The sequence below is a fragment of the Helianthus annuus genome, chromosome 11 (genome assembly GCF_002127325.2).
Source record: "Helianthus annuus cultivar XRQ/B chromosome 11, HanXRQr2.0-SUNRISE, whole genome shotgun sequence".
Lineage (NCBI taxonomy): Eukaryota > Viridiplantae > Streptophyta > Magnoliopsida > Asterales > Asteraceae > Helianthus > Helianthus annuus.
Window position 1 is genome coordinate 182,204,686 of NC_035443.2, and position 19,124 is coordinate 182,223,809.

At 37.9% G+C, this 19,124-nt stretch overlaps 2 protein-coding genes across 2 annotated transcripts; one reads left to right on the forward strand and one right to left on the reverse strand.

The window, feature by feature from the left end:
- Positions 1-992: 992 nt before the first annotated feature.
- On the forward strand, positions 993-5,689 carry LOC110891373 (tetraspanin-3). Its single transcript, XM_022139070.2, has 2 exons — positions 993-1,646; positions 5,203-5,689. The coding sequence occupies exons 1-2, from the start codon at positions 1,134-1,136 to the stop codon at positions 5,548-5,550; spliced, it is 861 nt and encodes a 286-aa protein (XP_021994762.1). The 5' UTR covers positions 993-1,133; the 3' UTR covers positions 5,551-5,689.
- Positions 5,690-5,691: 2 nt separating this feature from the next.
- Positions 5,692-10,742, reverse strand: LOC110891375 (ATP synthase subunit d, mitochondrial). Its single transcript, XM_022139071.2, has 5 exons — positions 10,475-10,742; positions 7,766-7,847; positions 6,876-6,940; positions 6,079-6,165; positions 5,692-5,948 (listed from the first exon to the last, which is right to left on the reverse strand). The coding sequence occupies exons 1-5, from the start codon at positions 10,643-10,645 to the stop codon at positions 5,847-5,849; spliced, it is 507 nt and encodes a 168-aa protein (XP_021994763.1). The 5' UTR covers positions 10,646-10,742; the 3' UTR covers positions 5,692-5,846.
- Positions 10,743-19,124: the final 8,382 nt, after the last annotated feature.

Genomic DNA, 19,124 nt, shown 5'->3' on the forward strand with positions numbered 1-19,124 from the left:
GAACTCAAACTGTAACCACTTGGTTGATGGGACACCTTATAGCAGGTAGTTTAGTTGGGTTTAATTCCGTGTTGTACCTGACAAAGTTGATGTTTCATCAGTTCTTAACTAATTGCATTGTTTGGCACTTCGCTATCTTGGTTATCAATAAAGAAATTTTCGTATTTACTAAAGTGTTTTTAGTGTTTTTCTTTAATATTAGGACTCTTTGGGTGGTGGTGGGTAGTGATCGATGATGGTGGGTGGTGGTCACTGGTGGTTTTTAACTCTTTGCAAACCTTAGAAGATCTTAGAAGTGGCTGGACCAAGTCTGCACTAAGAAGACCTTGCGCAGACCTTTTTTAATGAAACGTCTTCGGAAAAACAAACAGTCTACGCGTGGTCTGTGCCGCGCAGACAGAAGAGCTTGCACAGAGGTTTTATGAAAAAACACCACCATCGTCCACCCACCACCACCACCACCGTCCACCACCACCACCACCGTCTACCACCATCACTATCCACCACCACCACCCACCACCACTGTCCGTACACCTCCACCAGTTTATTTTAGAAGTCCACATACGTTAAAAAACAGTCTTCTTCTTACAGACTGCAGACGTTTGGTCCACCTCTTCTTCAACAGATGTCTGCAGTTGTAGTCCACGGATTGTAGATATATTATCTCTTTAAAAAAACACCAACTTAGATTTTAAAAAAATGAATAAGCACATAGTGGCCCATTTTATTTTTTATTTTATTTACATATTTCAACTACAAACAATAATTATCTATAACCCACTTTTAACGTTAACGAACACATGACACCTCACATTCACTCAACCGACAACGTAGATATTTACATTCTCCTTTCACTCAATTGACCACTTAATTGACAACGTAGATATTTACATTATCTTATCATTTCAAACTCAATTGACACAATTACCCTCCACCTTCCCCTCTCCCCACTCCCATCACATACCCATTTTCGTCATGTCACTTTCCATACTTTTATTTTTGTACTCTTCCCTCCCTATTTCCCATCATTCAACCCACACTTCAACAAACTTTCACATAAAAAAAATATTTTCAGGGCCGACTCAACCATTTTAGCAGTATAAATCGTATTACAGTAACAGAGATTCAGAGTCATGAGGTCGAGTAATCATCTGATTGGTTTGTTAAACTTCCTAACCTTCCTACTATCAATTCCGATTCTCGGGGGCGGAATATGGCTAAGCACGCGCGCAAACAACACCGACTGCATGCACTTCCTCCAGTGGCCGTTGATCGTTATCGGGGTCGCGATCATGGTGGTCTCACTAGCCGGGTTCGCGGGCGCGTGTTACCGGAACACCTTCCTCATGTATCTTTACCTTTGGGTCATGTTTTTAATTATTGTTGTGCTTATTGGGTTTGTGATATTTGCATATGTGGTTACGGATAAAGGGTCGGGTCGACCCGCACCGAACCGGGCTTATGAGGATTATTATTTACCCGACTATTCGGGTTGGTTGAAGGACCGGGTCGCTAGTGATGAGTATTGGAGGAAGATAAGTTCTTGTATTCGTGATTCGGATGTTTGTAGGAAAACGGGTCGGGTTGTTGGTGGGTACCCGGAGTCTGCTGATGTGTATTACCGACGCAAGCTCAATCCTATTGAGGTTAGTGTCTTTTTTTATTTTTATTTTTTAGTTATATGTACACTAAACCGGTCTTCAGACACCCGTTTGAGATTGAATCAAACGGGTGTTTGAAGGTTAGGGCTTGCGTCGTATCCTTCTGTTTTTAAACGGTCGTTTGAGGTTGAACCAGACCGTTGTTTGAAAGTTAGGACTTACGTCATGTTCTCTTTAAACGGCCTTTTGAAGTTGAACCGAATGACCATCGAAGGTTAGCGCTTGCATCATATCCTCATCGCTGTTTAAAGGTTTTTTTTTTTTTTTTTTTTTCAAAAGGTGGTTTGAGTTTGGGGTGGAGTAGAATTATAGGCTCTAAAATTATAATTGTAAATGATTTTTTGTTTTTAATATTTGAGGTTGGGGTGGAGTAGAATTATAGGCTCTAAAATTATATTTGTAATTATAAATTATTTTTTTTATTTTTTAATATATCTAAAATAATAATTTTCAAAAAAGTAAAAGTGAACGGTGACACATGTAAGTTGGCAAGAGATTTGACCGTTTGGTGTACATGTATATCTAAATCATAAATAAAGGTATTGTATCTAAATATTTTATTTTACATATATCCAATATATTACAAGATAAAAATAGCATATTAAGCAAGGGCCCAGCATAGTGGGGGCGGGAGGAGGCGGCCGGCCCCCCGAACTTTATGTTTAGTTGTGGAAAATATATAGTTTTCGTATATTAATTTTTTGGTATATACGTTTTCGACCCCCCGATTTTATAGAAATTTTTTGGTATATACATTTTTAACCCCCGGTCAGAAAGCATACTACATCGCGACATAAGCAGAATATATCTCAGTTTGATAGCATGTATGTCTATGTTTCGATTACTTAAACATACTACTCACAAAACAATCTTAACTAAAACTACATCGCGACATAAGTAAAAATATGCTCATCATAGAGTAAGTAACTTATTAAAGTTCAGGAGTAATAGCGTTTGTCCACCACTAGCAAACGGTCACTATTCCCCTGGATTGGTTCGTCACAGTTAGCTAGGGAAAAGGCTAAATGATGAAATACTAAAAGAAATAAAAGTAGAGGGACTAAACATGTACACAACCAAAGTTAAAGGAGAGACACTAAACACATATATGAACAAAGTTAATCAACAAAAGGAATTTAAAAAAAAAGCCAGGGGGCTAAACACGTACATTAGCAAAGTTGGAGGTTTAAAAGCACAATACAAAAAGTCATGATGAATCACTAAAAGGAATAAAAGTAAAGGAATAAAAGTATAATGGTTAAAACATGTACACTACTAAAGTTATAGCAGAGGAACTAAACAAGCATATAAACAAAGTTAAGCAATAAAAAGAAAACTTTTTTAAAAAGCAGAGGGGCCAAACACACATTTTAGCGAAGTTGAAGGTTCGAAAGTAAAATATAAAAGGCCACAACCAATGAGTGGGTGTCAGACAGCTGTCTGGCACTATTCCCCCTCATAGTAAATGTAGTATATATATATAAATTTGGTAGATGAATACGAAGTGTAGATATTCTTTTAACGGTATATACCTACGTCTTATAGTATTTGAATCCTCCACCTTTTGAATAAACAGAAGACACTAGACCACTATATGTCATAGGTTACATAAGAGTGTACAATGAAGTATACACGTAAAATATTTTTTTTGTTTCATTATTATAAAAGGTAAAAGTTATACTACTAACCTGGTTAAGCAAAATACACTCAAAACAACATATTTTTGTATAACGTATTATAACCAAATAAACAGTTTTAATTACCCATCAAAACACCCCCCTAAACTTTCAGATTGAAAACACTTATCTACTTTTATATTATATATATAGTTTAAACTATATATATATAGTTTAAACAACAAGTTTTTATACTTTTATATTATAATTTTTAATTGGTTGCTTGGTCAAAGTTTCAATCAAGATATCCCAAATCTCAACTGTTTCCTTTTACTTCACTTTTGGATTTTGTCTTCTGGCCTTTATCCCTCCTTGAAGACATATATCTCATGTACAACTTGCTTTTTTTGCTTTTTTAGTACACTTCTACTCAACATATTGCAATTGTTTATCCGTTTATTGCGCGCGATCTTTTGATTGCGTCATGCCGCGATCTGATGTGGTCATAAGCTCTTGAGATTGTTTGGGATTCTTAATCCAATTTGTTTATCTGATTTTGTGAGTGAAATAAGTTGCTATGAATACTAATCAGTTTAAAGTTGTTTAGCCCAAGTGAATAATCATATACTTAGTTTTAACAATCCACACCATCATTTGAGGGTTTTAGAATGCTTGGGGTAACCAAAAATAGTCATTATGACTACTTTTGGTTTTAAAACAAACTAATCACCAACAACTCGACAAAAACGTTGAGATTGTACACTTCACCATTGAGAACCAGGCGTGCAGTGGCGCAGCTTAGTGAGAACTGGGGGTGCACCCCCCCCCCCCCCCCAATGTTTCGGTTAGAAGTGTAAAATTTCCGATTTTCATCCGAAAATTTTAAAATTATATAGGATCCCCCCCCCCCACGGGAACTGTTGGTCAAGCTCCGCCACTGAGGAGGATGTGTGTGTCGAGATCTCAAAAAGGTCTCACGTCCTCAATATGTCAACGCATAACGTGTTCTTGGTGGTCAAGTTGTATTGTTTTAAAACGAATTACTAGTCATCATAAAAAGTGTTCAATCTTGATGATTTCGTCAAGATTTTGGTTGTTACAGGCTTATAGGCAACAACCATACTCAGTGAAATCCGCCCATAACAAAGTTATTAGTAGGGTCAATATTTGGTTGTTAATTGTCTCTAAATCATAAAGAAAAAAAATGTTTGTTACTATGGTAAACACACTATTCAAATGGTTGTTTTTGGCTATGTTGTCAAAGACGCAAGGCGCAGGCCGACCTCGCCCGGAGCCTAGGCGCAAGCGCAAAAAAAGCGTGGGCTTTTTTAAGAAAAGCGCACATAGAGAAAAAAAATATAAAAAATATGTTATGCTTTGAAAATAAATAAGATTTCACATATAAAATTAAAAAAACTATTATACATGTCATTTAAGATCATGTAGCTAATAGTCGGTTTCATTTTTTTCAGTTTTCCTGCTTATCCACTGCGCCTCAGCACCGTTTTTGCGCCTAGGCGCGCGCCTTTTTGCGCCTCAGCAGCGTTTTTTTTTTTCAAAAAAACTCATTTTTGCGCCTAGGCTACCACCAGGCGCTATAGGTGCGCCTCGCTGCGCCCGGGCGCCTAGGCGCGCGCTTTTTGTGCTTTTGACAACATAGGTTTTTGGTGATTTTTCAAGATGTTAATCTAGACTTTATACATCATATAGGGTACGTCATTGTCACCTAGCAATCAATATTGTAGGTGTCACCAAATGATATCATTTTGATTTCAATTATGATAAGAGATGATGTTGAATTATTTGCTTTATTCTAGTTGGTAAATGGGTCCCTTTAAAAAATATCATGTGGTTAGGTAACACAAGGGTAAATTGGTTATTTTAGGCACCCTGATAGCCTAACTTACATTTCATGATTATTGCAGTCGGGATGTTGCAAGCCACCAACAGAATGCGGGTTCACGTATGCAAACGAAACAACGTGGAACCCGATCAACTCCGCTTTAACGGTGAACAATTACGACTGCAACCGGTGGAGCAACGACCAAGAGCAACTGTGTTACAACTGCAACTCGTGCAAAGCCGGCGTGCTCGCCAGTTTAAGGAAGAGTTGGAGGAAGGTGTCGATTATCAACATCGTTGTTCTCATCCTCCTAGTCATTGCCTATGTTGTTGCGTGTGCGGCTTTTAGGAACAATAGGAGAATGGATAACGATGAACCGTATGGAGAGACCCGCATGGAGAAATCCCGACCTAGTTGGATACACTTTTAGTTTGTCTTGTAATGGGAAAGCAAACGGTTCTTTTTACTCGGATTTGTTCTTAGTTGGTTACAGGTCGAATACATACGTATATGATTTGTGTATTTCTTTGTAATATTTAATGATTGTCTAGCGCTTTTGATCCCCCCCATATCAACCGATCATAAACGAGTAATAAGATTTAATAAACGTGACAACGTATTCGGTCTTACCGAAATCTGCAGCCATACAAACAAAAGACAGATTTTGCTTTATTGGTTTATGCCAAAAGAAAAAAAGAAATGGATTCACACAAAGGAAACCATCAATCAATAGCCCCAGTAATCATTTCTGATTTCATCGTCGAATTTCTGCTTCAATTCTGGGTGCTTTTCAAAGTACTCATCAGCAGTCATGGTGCTAAGTTTTTTCTGTTATGACAATAACACAATTTCAAAATTAAAAAAAAAAACAAATTCAAATAAAAACTTATATCCAGTTAACCCAACCAGTCCGGCCCGTTTTGACCCGTACTAAAAACAGAGTATCATTGTTTGTTACCTTCAGCTCTTGGACTTCAGCAATTTCTTTCTCTAGTCTTTCAGATTCCTTGAGAGATTTCTGCTCAGCTTCTTTCAGTTCCACCAACTGTCATTTCATAATTACAAAATTAAAAAAGTATATATAATTATATATACATAGTTAAAAGAACGCCAACACTAGGAGTGTAAACGAGCTGGTTCATGTAAGTCCAGCTAGAAATGTATAAAAATTTGGCCATTTCTTTTAGAGTAAATTACAAAAATCGTTCTTTATGTATGTCACTTATTGCAAACTGTGTCCTTTGTCTTCAATAATTACAAAAAACGTCCTCGATGTTTGCAAACCCTTGCAAGTTATGTCCTTTAGCCCTAGCTCAGTTAATTTTTTGTGGTTAAATCTGATCAAATAGACCCCACATGAGGGTATTTTGGTCATTTTAGTCTCATGTGAGGTCCATTTGTTCAGATTTAACCACAAAAATACCCTCATGTGGGGTCCATTTGGTCAGATTTAACCACAAAAATTAACCGAGTTAGGGCTAAAGGACATAACTTGCAAGGGTTTGCAAACATCGAGTACGTTTTCTGTAATTATTGAAGACAAAGGACACAATTTGCAATAAGTGACATACATAAAGGACGATTTTTGTAATTTACTCTTTCTTTTATTCCTTGAGGTCAAGGGTTCGAGCCCCGCCAAAGGCGGATTTGGTGTGATTTAAGCCGTTCAAAAAAAATAAATTACTGAATACCAAGAAACAGGGAAAACATACAAGATCAAATTTCTAGTGTTACGTGTGATATATGACTTCTTACCAATGCATCAAACTTGGGTTTGTACTCTGGGGTCGTCTTATCAACAAACTTAGGAATTTCAACACCTGTAAAAGGAAAGGGTCCGTAAATGAGAAATAAATTTAATATCAATTTAAAATCAAAATTACAATAACTCTCAACTGCTAGCAAACAATGTATAAATATATTATGGCATTTTATTTATATATACTGCTCCTCATAGCATATAGAATCTATTTGCCTCACAAAATTGCATTAATGTCAAAAAACAGTCTCGGTCTTCATGCTTTTAATGATATAAACTCTCTCACTTGATTGGCATTCTTCAGATTTACATAAAAATGGATAATTGGCATCACAAAATATCCTTCAAATCCATAGAGACCTGTATAATCCTTTTTAAAGTTTACACTTATACTACGCATAAATAAGTGCCTACAACTATTATTATATATTTTACGGGTTTACCTGCAACTGTTGAAACTTGAAAGTAGAAAAATAACAAATGGAAGCTTGCAAGTATCGCTCTAAAACAGCTTAGAGCCAATTGCATGTTAACTTCATTCCTTCACCATTGGTTCAAGAAAGAAATCTACATTTATCTGAAACTACATATGTAATGGTTCTATCACCGAATTACAGGATCTATAACGTCAGCTGGCACTCGAGCTCATAATACCTAGACGTACAATCTGGCTACGAAATAAATATAAATGTACAGAACAAGCCGCTAGAGTACTAGATCTCCTAATTTCCTCATAAAACGAGATTCAACAGCATAAGATTCTGGTTAAAAAACACATACCAAAAAAGCCCACTCTTATATTTGTGAGTTAAACGGTTACCTAAAGTCCGAAACATGGTCTATGAAAAGGAGTAAACATGTTAAATTTTGGCAAAGCAAAACATACTTTCATAATATTCTTTGTAAGAATCAACGATACGAGATCCAAGCCCTTTTCTGTAGTACTCCCAGTCGATAGGTTCTGGTTCCTACATTATCCAATAAAAAAAGAACAATTTGAGTGAAATATAATGAAGCTAGTCATAAGGAAAACAGTCTTTAGGATGTCACAAATAAAATCATACAATTTACCTAATCTACTGAGGTCATAATAGCACTTATTTTCATATACATGTTGCATGAAAAAACAAAATGGCCAGTTCCAGAATTGCATCAAGTCAAGATACCTTTATCTTATCTAAAGAATTATAAAACTGTCGGATATAACATCTCATTACATGCTTTTGATTCATAAAAAGCTTTATTAATCTTACCAAACATGGATCTGTATCACTAAACACATTAACATTAACTGCTTTAGGCAGACCAGGGCAACGATATCACCAGCTCAAGAACATACATTAAATAATCTGCAGTAGTCCATATTCTTCGTCTTAAGCACAAAATAGAATATCAACTCATTACATGCTTTGATTCATAGAAACCCTTACTATATAAACAGAGATGGATCTGTATCACTCAACATGCACATTAACCTTAATTATTTTAGGGCTTAGGTGATCCTAGGCAACAATATCATCAGCTTTAAAACATAAATAAATGAAATTATCGGCAGGAGTCCAAATTCTTCATCTTATGCACAAAAATAGATCATCGCCCATAACATGCATTTGATTCATAGAAACCCTTCTTACTATCTAAACAAACATACATTTGAATCTATGCTGTCAAAGACGCAAGGCGCACTCAGAGCGCATAGGCCTAGCCCGGAGCCTAGGCGCAAGGTGCAAAAAAACGAGGGTTTTTTTAAGAAAAGCGCATATAGAGGAAAAAAAATATATATTATGCTTTGAAAATTAAAATTATTAATAATAGTTTATATAAATACAACTTAATTTTTAAAATATTTAAAGCCCAATTGGTTGCAAAAATCGCAGTAGCAAAGAAAAAGCCCAACAAATATAAACAGAAGTCAAAAGAAAGCCCATAAATAATAAAACCCTTAGGTTATCGGTAAAAAAGAAAAGATAGCGCCGCAAGGGAAAGATGCAGAGTAAAACGTGAAGAAAAAACTATCAGATGGTGATTCTAGCAGCGTTCAGCCTTCTTCTTGTTTATTGCCTGACATCCATAAAACCTCGCCTCTACCTCGCTTGCGCCTAGCTCTAGGCGACCGCCTGACCAGGGCTTTTACAAAAAAGACGCAGTTTTGCGCCTAGGTCACCACCAGGCGCTTCAGCCTCGCTGCTCGGCACCTCTGCGCCTAGGCGCGCGCCTAGTGCGCTTTTGACAACATAGATTTGTATCACTAAACACATTAACATTAATTGCTTTAAGCAGTACAAAGCAAAAGAAAATATCACTGGCTCTAGAACATACATGATGCATCAAATAATAGGCACAAGTCCAAAACTCCAAACTCTTCGTCTTATACACAAAAATAGATCATCATTTCATTACATGCTTTAAATTCATAGAAAGCCTTTACCATCTAAACAAACATGGATCATCACTCATCACTCGACACATATAACTAATCGCAATAATATCAACTTTTCTAAAATATACATCAAATTATTGGCAGGAATCCAAATTCTTCGTCTTATGGACAGAAAAAAATCAACATCTCATTACTAGTTACAAATTGATGTAGAAATCATAGGTCATAACAATATGCATATACCAAACGTAGATAAATAGAACATGAGAACATCATTTCAGCATCAAACCTAATCCGAACGTTTTGATTCACAAAAAATCCTAACAACCAGATCAAACGTAGGTCCGCATCACTCAACATAATACATCGACAGATTCAATACCTACACATACATATACACAAAATCGAAAAATTTTGAGCGGTTTGCGTCAATAAACATATCATTTCAGCATCAAACCTAATCCAAACGTTTTCAATTAACAAAAACCCTAACTATCGGATCAATTTCAGATCCGTACAGCTCAACACAATAACATCAACAGATTCAATACCTATACACGTAAATTGAAAAATTATGAGCAATTTGTGTCAACAAAATTATCATTTCAGCATCAAAACCTAATCCGAACGTTTTCAATTCACGGAAACCCTAACTATAAATCAAACGCAGATCCGTACAGCTCAACACAATAACATCAACAGATTCAATACCTATACACATAAATTGGAAAATTATGAGCAATTTGTGTCAACAAAATTATCATTTAAGCATCAAAACCTAACGCGAACGTTTTCAATTCATGGAAACCCTAACTATAAATCAAACGCATATCCGTACAGCTCAACACAATAACATCAACAGATTCAATACCTATACACATAAATTGGAAAATTTTGAGCAATTTGTATCAACAAAATTATCATTTCAGCATCAAAACCTAATCCAAACGTTTTCAATTCACGGAAACCCTAACTATAAATCAAACACAGATCCGTATTGCTCAACACAATAACATCGACAGATTCGATGCGTACACACACCAATTGTATATAAACAAAACATCATTTCATTATCTAACCTAATCCGAACGATTTCGTTTCACGGAAACCCTAACTATCGGATCAAATTAAGATCCATACTTCTGAACACAATAACATCACAAATTCAATACATATACACAGAATCAGAAAATCCAGAGCGATTTGAGTTGATACCTGACTGAATTTGGTCTGCAAAGTGGAGTTGACTTCCTCAAATGCACGACGGAGTGATGAGAACTCCTTACGAGCTTCGTCGGTGACGATCATCTTCGCCATTCCATCCCAATCGATCGACTTTGAGGCCTTGAAGGCTACATCTGCAACTTTCTTTCCTACACCGCTCATTTTGTCTCGATGAATATGTTCGTTCGAACGATGCAACTGACGACTGCGATTGATTGATTCAGGGTGTTTTGAACTAGGGTTTCCAAGTGGTGTTATTGACACGGTGAAAAATGGTGTCAAGTGAATTTTGGTTTTTTTAACTAGGAGTAAATTACGATTTTTGTCCCTGTGGTTATATCACTTTTACCTTTTTAGTCCAAAAATAATTTTTTAATATCTGATCCCCTAACGTCTTTCTTTCTAACCATTTTGGCCTCTAACACTAACCTCATTCATTAAATGTTAGGGGCCAAAAGGGTTAGAAAAAAAGATGTTAGGGGCCAAAAGGGTTAGAAAAAAAGAAGTTGGGGTTCAGATGTTAAAAAATTATTTTTGGGCTAAAAAGGTAAAAGTGAAATAAACACAGGAGCCAAAATCGTAATTTACTCTTTTAACTATTACCATATTGACCTTCAATGAACTTGGCTAACAAAACTCTAACCCTGTTAGTCTCCTGAACACTATTTTTGGCCAGGAAAAAGTTCCTAAATGTGCAATCTAAGATTACAAAGAGGTTTTGGACGAAAATGTTGAGTTTTCCAATTTCCGGCCAAAAAGAAATTTTTCGTCGAAAAAAGAGTTTTTTAGCGACTTCAAAATGGTTATCCATTTTTATGCTTGTTACGACGAGGTATATGACGTTTTTAATCAAATGTATACCACTTTTAAATTGAATTGTCCTCTTTTGAAAACATGTCATATATGGGATTGGTGTCGCACCAGTTTTTCATCTGTCGTTGTCTCCATTCTCTCCAGCCACTATCTCCATTCTCACTAATCATCATTGTCGTCAGACTATTACGTTGATCTTTAAGTCCATCAGTCGTCGCCACACACCTTTGTTATCTACTTCGGATCTGTAACGCCCAGCGTCCCTAAACTTTAGGCTTTTTGTCAGATTTAGTCCCTGAATTTTATTTATTGGCAAGTCTAGTCCCTGTGCTATAATGTGTAATACTTTGATAACTTGGCGAATCTAATGTCTAAATCTTATGTTTGGAATGCCTATATCTATGTTTGGAATGCCTATATCTATGTTTGGAATGTCTAAATCTATATGTTTGGAATGCCTATATCTATGTTTGGAATGCCTAAATCTATATACTGGGAATGTCTAATTCTAGATACCTATTTGGTGCTTGACTCTTAAGACTCGTGAAACTTGATTCTTGGTTTGACGAGAGACTGGAGTCTTGTCACTGGCGGAAACTATTAATCTTGGAAAACTTTTGGTGTTTATGATGTAGTCTAGTTATGCTATTACCAAATAATACGTAACGCTTAATCTAACTCGCAAAAAGAATCAAAGACGGGAACGCGGAAAGGATGGGATTGACCAAGTGGCAATCCGATTGGATGGCCACTCGATCGGCTTGCCATCCGATCCGTGCCACACCGCTTTGACTTCCACACACACTATAAATAGGCTTGTCGCATCACTATTTTCACTGATGTGACAGCCTCACTCGAGCAGACGCACGCACACCACTTTTCTTCATTTTCTTGGCGATTTCGGTACGTTTTACACTAGATTCTTGTACTTTCTTGATCTACACTTCATTCTCTACGTGATTCACCTTTGAAATCACACTTTTCACCGTGAATTCTCTCGGATCTGAGTTCTTGAGGATGATGTCATCATGGTTGTTTGTACAAACTACTATATGCTGTCATTCCTGGTAAGATCTAGCTCAGATCTAAGGAATTTCAGGTGTTTTGCACCAAATCTAAGCTAGATCTACGATGTAACACCTCGAAATTTTGTGTACAATAATGTGTTGACACGTGTCATGAATTACACGTGGTATTAAATACTAAATAAAGGACTAAAGTTGACAAACCTTGAAAGTATGTAAATTCGAGGGTTATAAATGTCAACGAAGGGTAAATATATTGTATAGTAACCCTAAATGATGCTCGTACCTTCAAATGAATAAATCATGGATCGTACGGAGCGAAACGCGGGAGAAAGTGAGAGATTACAAGCTGCAGGGGTTAATTGTGTCAACATGTTTAATTTATACCTCTGAGTGACCCTTTGACAAACCCGAGGCTTTGTAACAGTAAAATACGCTCACTAGAATATACGGTATAAATTCCGCGAAGTTCCGTTTTAAAACGAGAAAGTTATGATCAAATTCGTATGAGAGGGGTTAAAAGCGTCAACAATAAAAGTTAAGGCTTTTCGGATAGTAATTAAACTAGCCGGGGACTTAACAATGCGGGTAAAAGGCACGAGACCCTTAGTGGTAAATAATCGAGGGCACCCTCTGATTCCCACTCTAACTAGTCCGAATGTCGAGTCAAACGTGCTTAGAAAAAGTCAACAGAAATGCTATTTTGCGATTTAATGCATAATCAGTAATGTAGATGATGTGTAACCTGTTTAAACACTCATAAAACATGACAATAAGTATATTAACTAGTCTAAGCTTGTTTGATCCGACCATTTACCGTTTTGACGCGGTTCGGAGCCGAAAGTCGCAAAGCGTTGACTTTTGCATTGACTTCAGTTCTGACCCGTTAAAGTATGATTTAGATATGCCTTAGGACTCTCTTAGGACCAGGTTACATGATGGTATAACCCTCTATGACCGGTTCGTTATTTGTCCGAGTCTTTTACACAATTCCGTTAAATGCTTAAAAGTTGACCGTAACGCCCTTTTTAATTTAAAACGAGAATTTCGGACATGTGAAAGAACTATAACCTTAGTTACTGATTTCTAAACATGTCCCTAAAATTTCACGTCAATCCGAGGTCCAGAATAGGAGTTATGCTAAATAGCGCAAATTACGGAAACTTTGTAATTAAATAGCGGATTAGCATAACGCCTATCTAAACCCAGATTTCGACACCAAACCTTTTACACACTGACGTAAAATAATATTTTGTGATTTTTAAAGATTTTTAATTATTTTTAACCTGCTCATAACATGCGGTTATGGCAACGGTTCGGTAAATACCGAATATACCCTTTTCGGCCATAACTTGAGTTCTACAAGGTCTTTTGACCTGATTCCAGTTGCTACTGATTTTAAATAATAAATAAAGTATTTTAGACTTTATAAACTGTTCGGGAAACTCAGATTTCCTGTAGAACTCAGAAACCTCTTTTATAATCTTTAAAAAGACCGAAATACCCCTACGGGGCATAAAATGGATTTAAACTCGTTACGGGCATTATGGAAGGTATCCTACTGATACCACAACCTCTTTAAAGCATATTGACTTAGGAAACCAGTGTAAGACTCTTACAGTTACCCGTTACGCCTTTTGCGCGCACGGTTCGGCTTATGTAACTAGTTTACACCAACTAGCCGAAACGGGTCAAACCATATTGTTTTGACCCCAAAATCCAGAGTGTGATTATTATACTCCTATAAAACAAGTCTTCAAACTTGTTGGGTCAAAATCACATTTCCATTTCCGGTTTTCGCCTTTCACGCGATTAAACCGTAACTATCCCTTGAAACTGACCGGTCTAAGCTACGACTAAATTAAAGACCCGTTAGGATTCTAATAGGTTATTTTAAAACCTTCGTTCCAGATAGGAGACCAGTAAAATCTATCTGCAATTTATTTCGATTAAGGAATTATACTTGCAAAGGTAAATACTTTTAACTTATTTTCCGTTATACGGGCTTGGGTTACGGTACATAGTATACCGCTTGATCGGGCATCAAATTCTCCACCGATTGAGTGGGTAATTGAATAAATTTGATCGGCTCGTTTAAACAGTCTTGTTACTTAAAAGCCTTTGGGGGTTTAATGACCATGTCCCGGATATCCCTGGCATCATTTTACGAAATGGCCACGACCTAAGCGCGGAGTGTAGGCGTACACTCGTCAGTGCATAAATAGATCGCTGTGGTGTGTCTATTGATCTTTAACCCGGACTAGATCCGGGCTACTGAACGCATAAGGAACATGTAATTCGTTCACAAGATTATATATTTAAATAATTCTCCCAAGTTATAAAAGAGTTTGTGCCTTGTGCATTCAAATCAATTTTAATAAACAGTTTTCAAAAGTGTCGGTTGAATGTATTTACCAGTGTAACTGACGTATTTTCCCAAAAAGATTAAATGCAGGTACTAAACGTAATTGGCTGGCTATAGCTCCTTAGCATCTTAAAGAGTCTCGCAAGCTTAAGATGCCTTCGTTTGTTGAACAATACTTATATTTTTATTTGATCCCCTGTGGATACTTTTCGACTATTCGTAATACATTTGATATTACAAACAATGGTTGAAATATAATTATCTTTATGCTTTCGCTGTGCATTCATATATTGTGTGGTTTGACTATATTGTTGCCAACTACGTCACGATAATCCCCCACCGAGCCCACCGGTGAGACACGTGGAAATCGGGGTGTGACAGGTTGGTATCAGAGCCAACGTTGAGTGAATTAAACACTATCCCTATGTGTTTAATCTCAATGACACAATTGCACATACTTGATTCTAGACAAGAACATAGGACAAAATTCGAATTGTTATTCCAGTTTGTCTTTTATTGTTTATTGTGATTTAAAAGTTTGTTAAGCAGGAAACATGCCGCCAACAATTAGAAGAGGAGGAAAAGGCAAAGGGCCGATCACTCACAATGATCACGAGGCTGGTCCTTCGAACATGCGAGCTCCTTCGAGTACAAGGAGTGAAGAACCTCAAAGACGTAGAAGAAACCTCTTTGAGCATGCGAGACATTCTACCTCGCATAGCTCGACACCTTCATACCGTCACTCGTTTGGACCAAACTCTGAGAATGATCCAAGTAATCCTCAACCTTCCTATATACCTCTCCAGCGTTCGGTATCGCACCGTGCCTTTGGCGATCCTACTCCTTTCTTCCAAAGTCAGTTCAACCCGGCTAACTATATCCAGGAACCGACGGGCTTTAACCCTTTAGGACCCGAAGACCATTTCTCCGAAGATAACGCGGCAGATATGGACGAGGATACGGATCCCATAGAACCTGCGCGCGGTACTCCCACGCACCCTATTGAGATCTCTGACGGGTCTTCCTTTCATGGAACACCCTATCAGGGCCCAGATAGCTTCTAGGCGTTATTCAACCAGCATGAGTGGTACTTCACGCCCTCCCATCAGACATCACAACACCAGCAGCATCAACAGCAAGATCCATGTTGGCTTTAAACCCCTAAAAGGGCACCCTCTGATTCCCACTCTAACTAGTCCGAATGTCGAGTCAAACGTGCTTAGAAAAAGTCAACAGAAATGCTATTTTGCGATTTAATGCATAATCAGTAATGTAGATGATGTGTAACCTGTTGAAACACTCATAAAACATGACAATAAGTATATTAACTAGTCTAAGCTTGTTTGATCCGACCATTTACCGTTTTGACGCGGTTCGGAGCCGAAAGTCTCAAAGCGTTGACTTTTACATTGACTTCAGTTCTGACCCGTTAAAGTATGATTTAGATATGCCTTTGGACTCTCTTAGGACCAGGTTACATGATGGTATAACCCTCTATGACCGGTTCGTTATTTGTCCGAGTCTTTTACACAATTCCGTTAAATGCTTAAAAGTTGACCGTAACGCCCTTTTTAATTTAAAACAAGAATTTCGGACATATGAAAGAACTATAACCTTAGTTACTGATTTCTAAACATGTCTCTAAAATTTCACGTCAATACGAGGTCCAGAATAGGAGTTATGCTAAATAGCGCAAATTACGGAAACTTTGTAATTAAATAGCGGATTAGCATAACGCCTATTTAAACCCAGATTTCGACACCAAACCTTTTACACACTGACGTAAAATAATATTTTGTGATTTTTAAAGATTTTTAATTATTTTTAACCTGCTCATAACCTGCGGTTATGGCAACGGTTCGGTAAATACCGAATATACCCTTTTCGGCCATAACTTGAGTTCTACAAGGTCTTTTGACCTGATTCCAGTTGCTACTGATTTTAAATAATAAATAAAGTATTTTAGACTTTATAAACTGTTCGAGAAACTCAGATTTCCTGTAGAACTCAGAAACCTCTTTTATAATCTTTAAAAAGACCGAAATACCCCTACGGGGCATAAAATGGATTTAAACTCGTTACGGGCATTATGGAAGGTATCCTACAGATACCACAACCTCTTTAAAGCATATTGACTTAGGAAACCAGTGTAAGACTCTTACGGTTACCCGTTACGCCTTTTGCGCGCACGGTTCGACTTATGTAACTAGTTTACACCAACTAGCCGAAACGGGTCAAACCATATTGTTTTGACCCCAAAATCCAGAGTGTGATTATTATACTCCTATAAAACAAGTCTTCAAACTTGTTGGGTAAAAATCACATTTCCATTTCCGGTTTTCGCCTTTCACGCGATTAAACCGTAACTATCCCTTGAAACTGACCGGTCTAAGCTACGGCTAAATTAAAGACCCGTTAGGATTCTAATAGGTTATTTTAAAACCTTCGTTCCAGATAGGAGACCAGTAAAATCTATCTGCAATTTATTTCGATTAAGGAATTATACTTGCAAAGGTAAATACTTTTAACTTATTTTTCGTTATACGGGCTTGGGTTACGGTACATAGTATACCGCTTGATCGGGCATCAAATTCTCCACCGATTGAGTGGGTAATTGAATAAATTTGATCGGCTCGTTTAAACAGTCTTGTTACTTAAAAGCCTTTGGGGGGTTAATGACCATGTCCCGGATATCCCTGGCATCATTTTACGAAATGGCCACGACCTAAGCGCGGAGTGTAGGCGTACACTCGTCAGTGCATAAATAAATCGCTGTGGTGTGTCTATTGATCTTTAACCCAGACTAGATCCGGGCTACTGAACGCATAAGGAACATGTAATTCGTTCACAAGATTATATATTTAAATAATTCTCCCAAGTTATAAAAGAGTTTGTGCCTTGTGCATTCAAATCAATTTTAATAAACATTTTTCAAAAGTGTCGGTTGAATGTATTTACCAGTGTAAACTGACGTATTTTCCCAAAAAGATTAAATGCAGGTACTAAACGTAATTGGCTGGCTATAGCTCCTTAGCATCTTAAAGAGTCTCGCAAGCTTAAGATGCCTTCGTTTGTTGAACAATACTTATATTTTTATTTGATCCCCTGTGGATACTTTTCGACTATTCGTAATACATTTGATATTACAAACAATGGTTGAAATATAATTATCTTTATGCTTTCGCTGTGCATTCATATATTGTGTGGTTTGACTATATTGTTGCCAACTACGTCACGATAATCCCCCACCGAGCCCACCAGTGAGACACGTGGAAATCGGGGTGTGACAGGTTGGTATCAGAGCCAACGTTGAGTGAATTAAACACTATCCCTATGTGTTTAATCTCAATGACACAATTGCACATACTTGAGTCTAGACAAGAACATAGGACAAAATTCGAATTGTTATTCCAGTTTGTCTTTTATTGTTTATTGTGATTTAAAAGTTTGTTAATTCGGAAACATGCCGCCAGCAATTAGAAGAGGAGGAAACGGCAAAGGGCCGATCACTCACAATGATCACGAGGCTGGTCCTTCGAACATGCGAGCTCCTTCGAGTACAAGAAGTGAAGAACCTCAAAGACGTAGAAGAAACCTCTTTGAGCCTGCGAGACATTCTACCTCGCATAGCTCGACACCTTCATACCGTCACTCGTTTGGACCAAACACTGAGAATGATCCCAGTAATCCTCAACCTTCCTATATACCTCTCCAGCGTTCGGTATCGCACCGTGCCTTTGGCGATCCTACTCCTTTCTTCCAAAGTCAGTTCAACCCGGCTGACTATATCCAGGAACCGACGGGCTTTAACCATTTAGGACCCGAAGACCATTTCTCCGAAGATAACGCGGTAGATATGGACGAGGATACGGATCCCATAGAACCTGCGCGCGGTACTCCCACGCACCCTATTGAGATCTCTGACGGGTCTTCCTTTTATGGAACACCCTATCAGGGCCCAGATAGCTTCCAGGCGTTATTCAACCAGCATGAGTGGTACTTCACGCCCTCCCATCAGACATCACAACACCAGCAGCAGCAACAGCAAGATCCCTCCGAGGATCCACGTTTCGTGGCAGTTACGCCACCGCCTCCGCCACCGGTTCAACCAGTAATTCCTAATCCGCCAAGGCGTAGGAGATCGGGTGCACGTATGTCCACCCGAAGAGGGGAATTCCAATTCAGTACCCCTCGAAACTCTAGTGGCAGTCACTATCCGCCACTACAAGAAGAAGGACCTTCAAGTCAACTCTGCACCAGTTGCACCATCTTCGCCACCATTTGGGTATGATAACCCAATACCGGCATACACGGGTCCCTCAGCGTATAACCCGTTTGATCAGCCGTATCACACGCACTACAATTACAATTATGAACGCGACCCATACGTGGTAGCGGCTAGGTACAATGCCCTCTATCCCGGCGGAGCTTATGGAAA